Raw genomic sequence first — 13,543 nt, 5'->3', positions numbered from 1 at the left:
TGGCATTTCACACAGAGGAAAAGAATGTCCGAAATATACTTTTGTTCGCACCCCGGAAATATCTCATTTTTTCTGGTATTCCTCAACTTGCTTATTCCACGTCATAATTGGCAGAACTAGCAATACATATCCAACTTTGCCAAATTAGTAGCAATTATTTCTAAACATAAAAGTTTTATTTCAATATGTTTTATTCTTATTTACAGCCGTTGTAAATTTGTTATAATGTTTCGTAAAGTTTGTTCTGACTGAACTTCACATCTTAATTAAAATTTCCATTCTTCAAAATAAACAATATATCAATACAAGATTTTCGTACTTTAACGGCCGTATTCACCAACCGTTGTTAAACATCGGCTGATGATTAAACGCTGATCAGCAGTCAAATCGGTATTCACCACACCAAATCGGTTGACGATTTCCCCCTGTTTTGCCCCATTTTTTGATTCACGGACTTCCGATAATCAAATTTGATCAACGGTTTTCCGCATGCGCAGTTCTCAAAAAGGACAACTGTTACATTAGTTTTCAAACAAACATGGAGGATTTAGATACATTGCAACTATTGCAGTTGATATCAGATAGGAGGTGAATAATTTACACTGACAGAGTTTCTGATTTGGATTTGTTAGATGAATGTGATTTTGTTTCCAATGCATTTTATCTTTGAGAAGGAGAAATTAAGCACCAATATTTTACGAAACAGTGCTGTAACTACTGAAGAGAAATTGTGTATTGCCTTACGTTTTTTTGCTTCAGGAAGTCATCAACAAATAATTGCTGATTTCAATCAAACTATCCAGTCATCATGTTGCCGGGCTATAAATGAAGTATCTAGATGTATAGCTGAAATGAGGCCAAGATTCATTTACCTACCAAATAATGAATCTGAGCGACTTGAGGTATGTTTACATTTATCCCTTTTACATCGTTCATATGGGAATCCCTTTTTATTGTTATTATATCCGAGTTGATTTTTGATTATTATTTTCTGGAATTAAAATTAGAATCTGTCATTTGTATAATTCCGTGAACATTCAAATTTTTGAAGCAAAGGAATTATAATTAAAAGAATTTTCTAAACTTATTAATACCTTTTAGAAAACTCATCAAGTTTAGTACGATTATACTGTTTTTTGTCAATACTGTTTTACAGTTTTTTGTTCCTTAAAATACTTCCATTAAAAACATTTTATTGCATATTTTCTATCTGGTTAATCTAATGACTTGCTCATAAAATAAGTTATTTCATATCTATACATATTCATATCATTTGTGTAGTCTTATAGTTTTTTTAATTATGTTATTATGGCGATATAAGTTATTAAAAATTGATAATGTATGTATGTAATATTTTTTCAAATCATTTTTAATTAACTTTTAATATTACTTTTATAACTAGAATTCATCTGTAACAGTTTTTGCATTTGTTATGCTATAAGAAAATTTTCCCATTCTTTACATAGACAGTGTGCATGTTAATCAATTTTATCCTTGCTCCTTTTATTTTTCAATTTTGTAAATCTGTAAAAATATAATAATGAATTCAAGTATTAAAGATCAATATAAACTTAAAATTTTAATTATGCTTTATTCCATATTGAAAAATCTTATTCTTCTACCCCTACCATTATACCACTGTATATCAAAGATTATGGCAGATTTTTGTATGAATAAAGCAAGAAGGGTTTTTGAGAAACAACCACCTAAATAATAAATATGTTTTCGTTGAACAAATAATATTTTAAGATTAGGAAAAAAAAATATTCTTTCTGTAGAATATTTTCCAAAGTTATCTGAAATCACTTACAAATATTTTAGAATGCACATTTCTAGTGATTGAGAATAGAATATCTTATGTCTTTTTTTTATATATATAAAAAAGTTTTAAAAAGTACTGTATAAATGAATTCTAAATTTAGTTACAAAAAATGGAATTTTTGTCTTATATCAAATATTATAATATTTAAAATATTTAATATTATAATCAAATAAATTATAATATTTGTGTTTATACTATCAATTTTTAAGTATGTCATGTAAGTATTATTGTTAAATTAGCAATTTTTTTCATTAGTTATTTATAATATAATTAATTCTTATTTCACATTTCTCAGATTAAAGACTTGCAAAGATATGGAAGAAATAAGGAACAGCCTTTTCCTCCTGAAAAAAAAAAAAAAGGAAAGAAAGAAAAGCAACAAACAAAAAAATCTTTTTCATCTGTCTGGTGATGATTATACAGGATTGCTTTTTGTATTTTTGAAACTTCCCTGTATGACTCATTTCCATGATTGTACACTGTTTTCACATGGGTATATAAGTTTTTTTGTTTTTTTTTAGTAAATTGATTTTTTATGTTATTATTTATTTTATAGAAAAAGAATTATTGCAGTTTTTATTATGATTAATAATTAGAAATTTAAAGAAATTACTTTTGTTACTTATAAATTGTTTGATATAATAATGTGCTTAGTTACTCAATATAGCTAATCTCTTTTACAATATCAGTTTACTTCAGCTTTAATCTTCAACAATGTGTATAAAATTAACATTTTTTAAAGAAATCAAATTTTGACCTTTGTTATCTGCTGAAAATGATTACCAATTTTTATTAATGTTTTCCTTCTCATTACATAACAAATTTTAACATTATTTCTAATGTATTCTCTACCTGATTATTTTTTGAATTTATCTGTATAGAAATGACTAAATAATTCCTTATTCCCATCTTTGAAAATCAAATGTATTTTTAATTTGATGTTGTTCTTTTTATGATTTATAGAAAATGACATGCATGTATGACTCATATCAGTGTAGTTATTTTTTAGTGGTTTTATGTGCTCATTATCTTATTACAATATGTATATGTATTAGAGAAATAAAAAGACACATATAGAAGAATTTTGTATTAAAAATCAGCATTAATGTTGCACCTCTATTGACACTTTCTTGTAATTCTTGTAGAAGAATTTTGAATTAATAATCAGCATGAATGTTATATTTTAAAGTACCTTTAATGGAACTTTGTTTTAATGCTTGTAGAAGCTCTAACTTCTCTGTCAGAATTTTCTTTTGTAATTCATATATGTTACTTTTCGAGTCAAATTTGAATAAAATAGATTTTTGTATACAGAAGTCCTTTTTTAATTTTGCATATTTTAAGACATTCTGAGAAGTGTGTGAAAAACAAAGAAAATAGATTAATTGGGATTTGAAAATTTTGGAATTTGAAAAACAAGTATAGATAATAACTTATCCGAGTTAATTCAAATTTCTACAAATTATGATGCAAATATAAAATTTTAAAAAAGAGGTTTTTATTTTAAAAATTCAACTTAATTTAACTGACAGTTTAATGTAACCTATAAGAATAATATTTAAGATGATTTCAAGAAAAAAAATTTTGTGAAAAATTCTTTTACTTTTTTGAAACATTTCAATTTGGATAATCTTTCATCAAATTTAAATATAGAAAGAGATTCCTTGTTTAAATACACAAGATCCTGAGTTGAAAAATTTGACAATTAAACAAAGGAAATTATGCTGACTTAACAGTATTTAGTTAGATGTTGTGCTCATAGGTTTATGATTTCAGGAAGTAATGATTGTCATGAAGATATGAATAATTAAAAACATCGTGTGAAATTAATATAATAAAGTGACAGATATTATTCAAGTATGAGTAGAAACTAAATGTTAAAATATCAAAAAATTAATAACTTTTTTGGTACAAAATCCTGGGAATAAAAAAAAAAAAAAGGCAAAAACTTGTTGAAACAAATGGAATTTCACATTTACTTGAAAGAATTAAAATATCATTACTAGTTTCTGACAGGCTAATCAAGTTAAACTGTGTTGCTTTTTGATTAAGTTTGAATCATCAAGCAGAAAGTGTTAAAAAATGTATTGTTAATTGTAGATGTTTTGCCACTCAATTTATTTGAACAAAAGTGAATGCTTATGATGTGCAAATTAATCATTTATTTCATTCAGGGATATCAATTCTAAAATAAGTATGGTTTTCATCAATATTTACATTATTTTTATACTGATTTGTAATGTCAAGTACATGTTGTCAAGCTAACAATTAGCCCATTCAAATTTAAAGAGTTGCTAAATTCATTGTTTACAAAAAGTTTTAGATATGAGGTATGAATGAGTTTCTTCACTTCCACAATAACTATATACTATTTAAATTTATTGCATGAATATTTATTTTGGTGAAATAGCTGTTGGTCTTCAATATTTATATACAATTTTCACTGACTTTTGTTTATAATTTGAATCTTCTGATTTGCAGCATATATTCTGAATGTATATATTCTTCTTATATGTATATATTCTGACATTTATAACTATAAATTTATATCTTTTTAACAAAATATATGTAAAAATTTAATATTCTGATAGTTAATAAAAGAAAATTTTTCCATATTTGCTTTTCGATAGAAATAAAAGCATACCACAGAATAAGTATTTTTTACTTTTATTCAGTTTTGAGGGAAAAAAATTATCTCAAAAACTACTGAATATGTAGACAGCTAATAAATATTTAAATATTGACACCAAAAACAATCTTAGTATTTTTTTAAAATATAATATATTGTGGAAGTTTAAAACCTATTTGTTTAAAAATAAATGCTGAAAGTCTAATAACAATCTTAAAGAGAAGTTTGTAATATATGCTATAAACTTCATGCAAACAATTATATGGGATTGCCAGAGATATCATTGCAATTTAAATAACCTTTGGAAATTGAAATATTTTGTGTAAATGAAAATTATTTACTAATATGAAAGTCATAATACTTGTAAGCAAGATTTTATACACTACATTTCCTCCTCTTTTATTATATTAAAAATACAGGATACTACAATTTTTGTTAAATTCATTGTTTAGAAGAAACTTCAATGAACTCCTCACTTGCGAAATCAGTTTGCAGCAGTTTGTTATTTCTATGGTTTATGTATATACTCTAGAATTATATAAAAAATTTTTAAATATTTCCATAAGTAAATGAACTAATTTAAGGTTAATATGCAATTTTTTCAAAAATTTAATTCAGATAGACCTTTTGTAAAAGTTTAATTCATTGGAAAACTATTCAAAGCACAGCTAATATGCATATTCTCAATTCAAAAGAGAGCAAATGCTCAAATGTTTTATTACATAATAATACAGTGGAAATTTAAAATATACTTGGTTAATAATGTATAGTCAGAGAAACAATCCTACGAAAAGCTATAATATCATGTAAGCAAATCGGTGAGATTATCACTAGGCAATATCACCTTTGTTTTCTTGTTTGATCTTACCACATTCCTTGTACACATCTGGGAAAGAAACAAAATAACAACAAAAACACGAAACAGCGCCACCCATCAGCTGATAATCATGTGATATATATAGACCAATGAAGATCCATTTCCGGTTGAAAAAGGCAGAAAAAGCTGCTTGTCGTAACCTTGATGCTTAGTCGTGAAATTACTGTTCGTGAATACCAATGATCATTGGTTGATGATTTATCGTTGATCATGGGTTGAACGATCCGATGTTTAGCAACCGGTTTGGTGAATACGGCCGTAAATTCTTTATCAAGCCCACAGAGACCACAATATCACTTGCTTTCAAGAAATTATACCAATTCCTTAAACTTTGCGATAATTTATTTCAAATCAGATTAAAAAGAATGTCACGCCAAGGTTTTTGCCTGACAGCAAATTTTTATTCTTCAAAAATAATTTATTTACAAAGTCATTGCCATAAAAATTAAGAGAAAATGACGAATGTTCTAGTGCATCTGCTGGCTTACTTAGTTTACTATGCACAGCAGATTTGTTTTGGTTACCTTCAATCAAATGAATATACTGACATATGAATAAAGTCCATTCGTCCAAAAAACAATTCTGAAATGCCATAAATCATTTCGTTTCAAAGGAAAAAGATTTCTTCTAGATAAAGTATTCTGATGGTAATGAAAACTTTGCTGCCGATTCCAAGGAAATGTTATGATGGCTTGCCAAATTTTCCCTTTTCATAGGGAATTTTTTCCGACTGAGTTGAAAAGGTGGGAGTTCGCGCAGGCGCAGTTAACGATCAATAACAATTGGCTCCTATGCAAAGTCATCGTTTAGCTGTACCGTATTCTGTGTCCATACAAAAAATTGTACTGCAGTTTTAAGAATGTATACTTCATTTCAAAAGCTAACGTGTTTTAACTGATTAGGTGAGAAAATGTCTGTTACATAATGCATTGCATTCAATAGAAAGCATGATGTATGCATTAATCTTGTAATTACAAATAGTAAGTTATTTTTTCACATCTTATGTAACTGACGGCACTCGTAAGTTATACAACAGTGTTTAATTTCTGACCGATTGTGGGCTATTGAAGATCTAATATTATTACTTGTTGAATTCAAGCAAATTATATAAACATGTTGCAGTTTGGAACTCCCGTCTATACGTTATCTCAGTTAGTTTTACCATTTAAAAATGTTTCTTCCATTTTATCTGGTTATGCAAACAAAATAACTGTGAAAATTAGGGAAAGGAAACGTAATAATCAAGATGATTCTAAAAGTATTATTTGTGCTAGAAGTTTGCAAGAAGTTTTACATAATGTTGATCCAGCTCTTATTAGAATGTGTTCATATTTAACTTCAAAACGGCAAATTGATGCAATTGATCAAGGTTTGAATTTACATCCTGTTGTTTATTCTTCTGCTGCAACATTTTTTGAAAATAAATGTGGATTCCCTGAAGTTGATTTATGTCGAAACTATTTATTGCCCAGAAACAGCAATTTAGTTTGCCCTCAAATATATTTTACTGTTTTACAAAAGAGAGGATTTAAAACTCGTAGTTTTAAGAAGGTCACAGGCTTGAGAACAAGCTCAGAAAGTGTTGAATCCACTTCAAATTGGATTGAGCGTATTCCAGTGATACGTGGATGGACAAGCAAAGATAAAGCCAAAACTCAGAGTGAAGTTGAACAACAACGGAAATTAAAAACTTTGCTTTCAGATGAAAGCTTAAGTCTTGAAGAACAACAAAGATTAAGAATTGCATTTGCTGAAGGATACAGTGCAGCCGATTCCAAAGAAAAAACAAGTTCAAAGTTAGGAATGTTTAATATTTTTAGAGATCTCCTTGGAATAATTTTAATTTTATATATCCTTTCATCTGTAATGACAGGTTCATTTCGAAGAGTTTTCATGGGTACTGCTAATGAAGTATATCCCGAAGAAATTGATGTAACATTTGAAGATGTTAAAGGTGTAGATGAAGCCAAGCAGGAATTACAAGAAATTGTAGAATTTTTACGCAATCCAGAAAAATTCTCTGCTTTAGGGGGTAAATTACCAAAAGGTGTGTTATTAGTTGGTCCACCTGGAACAGGAAAAACATTATTGGCTAGAGCAGTTGCTGGTGAAGCTGATGTACCTTTCTTCCATGCAGCAGGTCCAGAATTTGATGAGATACTTGTGGGACAGGGTGCGCGGAGAGTTAGAGATCTTTTCAGTCGAGCAAAATCCAGGGCACCTTGTGTTATTTTTATTGACGAAATTGATTCTGTTGGTGCAAAACGCAGCAATTCTTTACTTCATCCATATGCTAATCAAACCATTAATCAATTACTCACTGAAATGGATGGTTTTCGTCAAAATGAAGGCGTTATTGTCTTGGGAGCTACAAACCGTCGAGATGATTTGGATAAAGCGCTGCTACGACCAGGCAGGTTTGATGTTGAAATCAATGTTAGTATCCCAGATCTTAATGGACGTAAAGAAATACTAGAACTGTACCTTGGTAAGGTAAAGCTTGCTTCAGATGTAAATGTTGAAGTATTAGCTCGTGGAACAACTGGATTTACTGGAGCTGATTTGGAAAATATGGTTAATCAAGCAGCTTTAAGAGCTGCTATCGATAAAGCAGAGGCAGTATCTATGTTGTATTTGGAGAATGCTCGAGATAAAGTTCTTATGGGACCAGAGAGGAAATCTCGAATCCCAGATGAAGAAGCCAATATTATCACTGCTTATCATGAAGCTGGCCATGCCTTAGTAGCTCATTATACAAAAGATTCACATCCATTGCATAAAGTAACGATTATACCAAGAGGCCCTTCTCTAGGACATACTGCATATATTCCTGAGAAAGAGCACTATCATGTAACTAGATCACAAATGCTTGCTCAAATGGACACACTTATGGGTGGCAGAGTAGCTGAAGAACTGATATTTGGACATGAGAAAATTACCTCTGGAGCAGCAAGTGATTTAAAACAAGCCACAGCAATTGCAACACATATGGTGAAAGAATGGGGAATGTCGGATAAAGTTGGAGTGCGCACTTTTGATGAAGACCGCAACTCACTTGTTGTAGTGAGTGATTTATCAGCTACTACTACTGAGGTAATTGATGCAGAAATTAAACGTCTTCTTAGTGAATCGTATGAAAGAGCAAAGAACATACTTAAAATACATTGTAAAGAACATAAATTGATAGCTGAAGCTTTACTAAAATATGAGACCTTAGATGCAGGTGATGTCAAAGAACTAATTTCTAATAATGTTATGTCCCGTGTTATAAAAAAATGAAAAGTTATTATTGTAGGTAATGTAAAAAGTTTAAATATTTTTAAATAGTAAAATCTGTAACTTTTCTGTTTTGTTTATTTAATATCACTTAGTTTTACATGTTGAAATTTTAGCTGTTTATTTTAGTATTATTCAAAAGAATCGAAATGCATCTGATTCTTTTCTTGTCTGCTCTACAAAACTGTTTAATTATTTTAAATGTAATTAGTCTAAAAAGGATTTAGCTTGTAATTCTGTTTCAACTGTTAATGATTTTAATCATTTTCTTGTAAAACTGCCTTCCACCCTTGTACTTAATTTCAAAGACAACCTATTGGAATAATATTTTGTTTTGCAAACTATTCTGGGAAAAAAATAAATCAGTATTTTAAAAGTTTGTTTTTGTCTTTCATGTATTAATTTTATTGTTTAATGATTTAAAAGGCTTTGTTTACTAAACAGTTATTATAGTTTATACAAAAAAAAAAAAATGCTTTTAAAGTGTAGGATACTTAAATTTTGATGCCTGTAAGCATTAAAAGTAATACATAATAGAAATTATTTTGCTAGCCACTGATTCTGATTCTATTTCCACAGTAAAAATTAATTTTTTTAACCTAGTTTTATTAAATTATTTTCTTTTTTAGTTTTTCCTTATTGTCTTGTATTAATGTGTTTCAGATTGTCTTCTTTTCAAATGTTGTTTTTTATTAGTATTATTTTAGTGTGGAGATTTAAATTATTCAAGAAGATTATATTTGCTAATGAACAATGGTGCAATGCAAAGTTTGATTTTGCTGCATAATTAAAGACCTTAGTGGTAAATTTTTAATGCATAATTTGCATATTGAAATTGATATCATTAGAAGATGCTTATATTTTGTCAATGAATATTAAACAAAATTCATCAAATATTATTTAGAACAATAATTTTTTTTAAATAATTTGTAAATTCTTTTTATTAAAGTTGAAAAAAAAATCATACTTTTGAAATATTTATGTATATAAAGGTACATTTTCTAGTATAAATCTATTTAAAATTAGAAAATAAGTCAGTACACAAATTTATTTTTTAAAAAATCTGGTTAAAAATTGCTATTTTTAATTTTGCATGTTAATATTTTTAATCATTTGTTGAAGTCATCCAAACAATAAATTATGATTTTTCTTAACTATTTTTGCTCATATATGAAAGAGCCTGAAAGATAATTGATATTAAAGTTTCTGTGACAAATATTCTATCTGACTTACAATTTAAGAAGTTCTAAAGTAACAAAATCTTTGTGCATATCGAATATATTACTTGCTTGCTGTTTAAAATAAAATATACGGTGGACCCTTGCTTAGCGAGCATAATCCTTTTAAGAATCTTGCTCATAATGTAAAACATTTATTTTTCACAGGATTCAATGTAAAATAGGACAATATGCTACTGAAACAAATTTATAATAATGTAATTTCTTATTTATAATGTATGCATTTTTACTAGAAAATTGTCTAAAGGCATTTGTATTTGGCTGCACTTCAAAACTTGATGAAAACATGTTTTTGCTTGATTAGGGTGATTCTTCTTAATGTATGGTACAAGAATTTCCAGTGTTTTCAGCATATCTGTTATTTTACTAGAAGGCTGTTGTTATTTATTGCCTTCTTTACTGACCAAATATCATCCAAAACTTGTTGCTGCGACACAGAATGTAGCTTCATAAGCTTGTCAATAATTCAAGCTTCTGTTTTATCAACTCGTCAGTGTCATTACTATTCACCTCTAACTTGATAATCTTGCACAGAGACTCGCTTTCATCAATTAAGGCTTCACAAGCACTTGCTCAAACCCACCAGAGCTTTATGACTGAAACTTCCACCGTATAGATATAAGGGTTCTCTTCAAATAAATACTCAACTTAGACTGATATAGAGCAACCCAGCATATGCCATCACAGTGTCTCTTCGTCATTTGTTCTGCAATGCTCGTTAAGTGAGCCGGGTTATTTTTTTTTAACATTTTATTTAGTGCATTATACGAGATTTGACTACATATTATTCAATTTCAGTATAATATAAAGTAATATTATATTGAAATCACGTTTTCAGTATAATATTATTACTTTATTATACTGAAAACTTCCTTTATTACTTCAGGAGTATTCGTAAGCTTTCTTTCTGATGAACTGGCAAAAAAAATATATATATATATATATAAATTGATGATATGTATCTCTTTATTATACATAATGAGTACAAAATCCCATTTAAAAAAATATTTATTATGAGTAGCATATTCTTCATAGCTTATAAACACAACCTTTGTGGTCAAAAATATTTTAAACTGCTTGTCATGCAATGTTAAATTCTTGATGTGTAGTACAATCTCCATTCAGTAAGACTCAAAAATGACCAATAAAAACTTCTGAATATTATTTTTTTAAAATTATAAACAAAGATTATCAAACCTTCATATCTTCATTTTAGCCTTCATAAGCATACCTTTATTTGAGTTCCTAAACTATTATTTGTTCAAGTAAATACATAAAGAGCCACATAAGACAAAAGTTGACTTAAGTAGCTTATAATTTTATACTTTGTTTTATATAAATTTTCATTTTCTAAATTTTATATTTAAAGAATTCCAAATAAGCATTCTAAGGAAACTTCCATTATCCTCTCATTTTGTAAAACGATTAATACGATTCTTGCAACACATCAAATACTTAAAACTGGGAACTGAACAGAAATGAAAATTTTTAAACACATGAATCTGATGCTGGAAGCTATGTTGAAGGCTAACTATAAAATTCACTGATCAGCAATATAACAACTAACAAACTTTTTAATATTCAATTTTATATCTAATTGAAGTTATTTTATAGGTTTTTTTTAATCAAAACTGTTGTTAAAATACATTTCATCTCTTCAAAACTAATGCATGTTCTTTATTATTAACTTTTATTATCTTATTCATTTAAAAGAATAAAATGATCCTGTCATTAATGCATAGAATGTGATAATCTTTTTATGTGAATGGTTATAGTTATTTAAAGCATATCTCATACCCTTCAAATATTATCATGCATTGCAATTGTAAACATACGAGTATTTTTAATATACAAGTAAAAAGCATTAATTTGATTATTTATAGTTCTGCTACTTTTAGTCTGACTTGAATATTGTAAATTATTCTAATGCATTTAACAAAATACATATATTTTATATCAATGCTTTTTTTTAAAGATATGAATGAGAATTTATAATCAAGATTTAATATTTTTCCAATGCTATTAAAAAAGATATTTAACCAATAAAATTTCAAAAAGGGCAGAATAATAAAAATTTGATTATTCTAGTATGGTTCAATGGTTTCATATCTGAAAACAGTTTTAAATAAAATGGATATATATAACTTTAAACTTATCTGTTTTAGTATGAGGTTTACATTAATATCAAAAAACAAGCAATTTCCTTAATTATTAAGGCATTATAATTATTAAAAAATTAAATTTTTTATAATGAACTCATTTGAAAATACTATTTATCTTGGACATGTCAGCAAAATAATTTGTGTTCAATTATTATTTTCAAAAGATAGATTAATGCTACCTATTGTTTATAACCAGAATAAATATTTCCAAATGTCTTCAACTGTTGTAAATGCCACTGTTCAAATGACTTAAATGAAATGGGAAATCAAAAAGCTACATATCAAAATTCTTTACTCCCCGGAAAGAAAAAAAATATTACAGCTATCAAGTTACTGTGAAATACAGTTCATTCTCAGATCCGAAAATCTTCTATGCTTTTGAGCTTGTATCAGAACACATTTATTTAATTAAAACGGGGCAAGAGAAAAGATGTTTACATTTAACAATAAGATAAACTGTTTTACATAGGAGGCGTAAAAGCTGTGGATAACTTGTAATATTGTCAAGGAAAGATTATAATTCACAATAAAATACTTTAGAGCAATTTTTATTTACTATAAGGGACTTAAACATTAAACTATGATAAATAAATGAAAGAATTCTGTAAATTCTTAAAATTTGGCAATTCACTTGTTAATTTTTTTTATTGAATTTTCAGATAACATTTTGAGATTAACAACAGTTGATAATCTCAGTCACTTTTAAAGATATTATATAGAATATTTTTCAGGCCACTCCTGAAAGCTTTTTTACCACTTCAAAAAACTCAAAATAAAATAGTATGACCAGAAACAACATGACACTCACATACTCATGAAAAATATATTGAACAAAATAGTTTCTAATAGAGTGAAAATGAAGCTCAAAGAATAATGAATTCCAGTAATGTACTCATTCTTCCATGTCCCATTCCTTGGTCAGGTCAAATTGTCAAAAATTAGTAATTTCAGGATTTTGAAACAAACAGTACAAGAAACTTTTTTAAGCACTTGTTTACATGTGTATAAAATATTCTATTATACTCCACTTCTATATATGAACAACATTTTAGTACACTGACTTGAAGAAAGTAGTACAATAAGTACTCCTTGTTAAGATATTGGATTCCCATAAAATGTTTTAAAAGCACGTGTTTCAAAAATAATCAATCATCTTATCAACTGTGTAATCTGAATTGTTTTTAGTCAAAAACATCTATTAAAGACCGTGTTTGATTATATCTGAAAATGGTACACTCCTATACAAATGTGATGCCAAAATAAAAATGTATAATATACAAAAAACTGTTTCTCATATTTCAATTAGTCAGGTATGATGAAATATTTCATAATAAAACAAACTGAAGAAAAGTTAATTCCATATTTATATTCCAGGTTGTTGTACCATTATATAACAATATTATGATGCATCTGCATTCATTACAACACATTTTTTTTCCCCAAATGCATTTAGATATGGCTTTAAAATTAAATAAAAAACTAACAAATTAATACTGATTTTTTAAAATTACTTTTTTAATTTTACAGGTAACAGGAAAC

The 13,543-nt window shown here is 27.5% G+C and overlaps 2 protein-coding genes across 2 annotated transcripts; both read left to right on the top strand.

Annotated features, from left to right (window-relative positions):
- Positions 1-573: 573 nt before the first annotated feature.
- LOC129960693 (uncharacterized) lies at positions 574-2,310 on the top strand. The gene is made up of 2 exons (XM_056074261.1): positions 574-902; positions 2,118-2,310. The coding sequence occupies exons 1-2, from the start codon at positions 633-635 to the stop codon at positions 2,232-2,234; spliced, it is 387 nt and encodes a 128-aa protein (XP_055930236.1). The 5' UTR covers positions 574-632; the 3' UTR covers positions 2,235-2,310.
- A 3,749-nt stretch (positions 2,311-6,059) lies between these two features.
- LOC129960682 (ATP-dependent zinc metalloprotease YME1L-like) lies at positions 6,060-8,982 on the top strand. The gene has a single exon (XM_056074256.1). The coding sequence runs from the start codon at positions 6,442-6,444 to the stop codon at positions 8,605-8,607; it is 2,166 nt and encodes a 721-aa protein (XP_055930231.1). The 5' UTR covers positions 6,060-6,441; the 3' UTR covers positions 8,608-8,982.
- Positions 8,983-13,543: the final 4,561 nt, after the last annotated feature.

Source organism: Argiope bruennichi, chromosome 2 (genome assembly GCF_947563725.1).
Source record: "Argiope bruennichi chromosome 2, qqArgBrue1.1, whole genome shotgun sequence".
Taxonomy (NCBI): Eukaryota; Metazoa; Arthropoda; class Arachnida; order Araneae; family Araneidae; genus Argiope; species Argiope bruennichi.
Note: the sequence above shows the minus strand (reverse complement) of the source record. Positions and strands in the feature narration are given on the sequence as shown.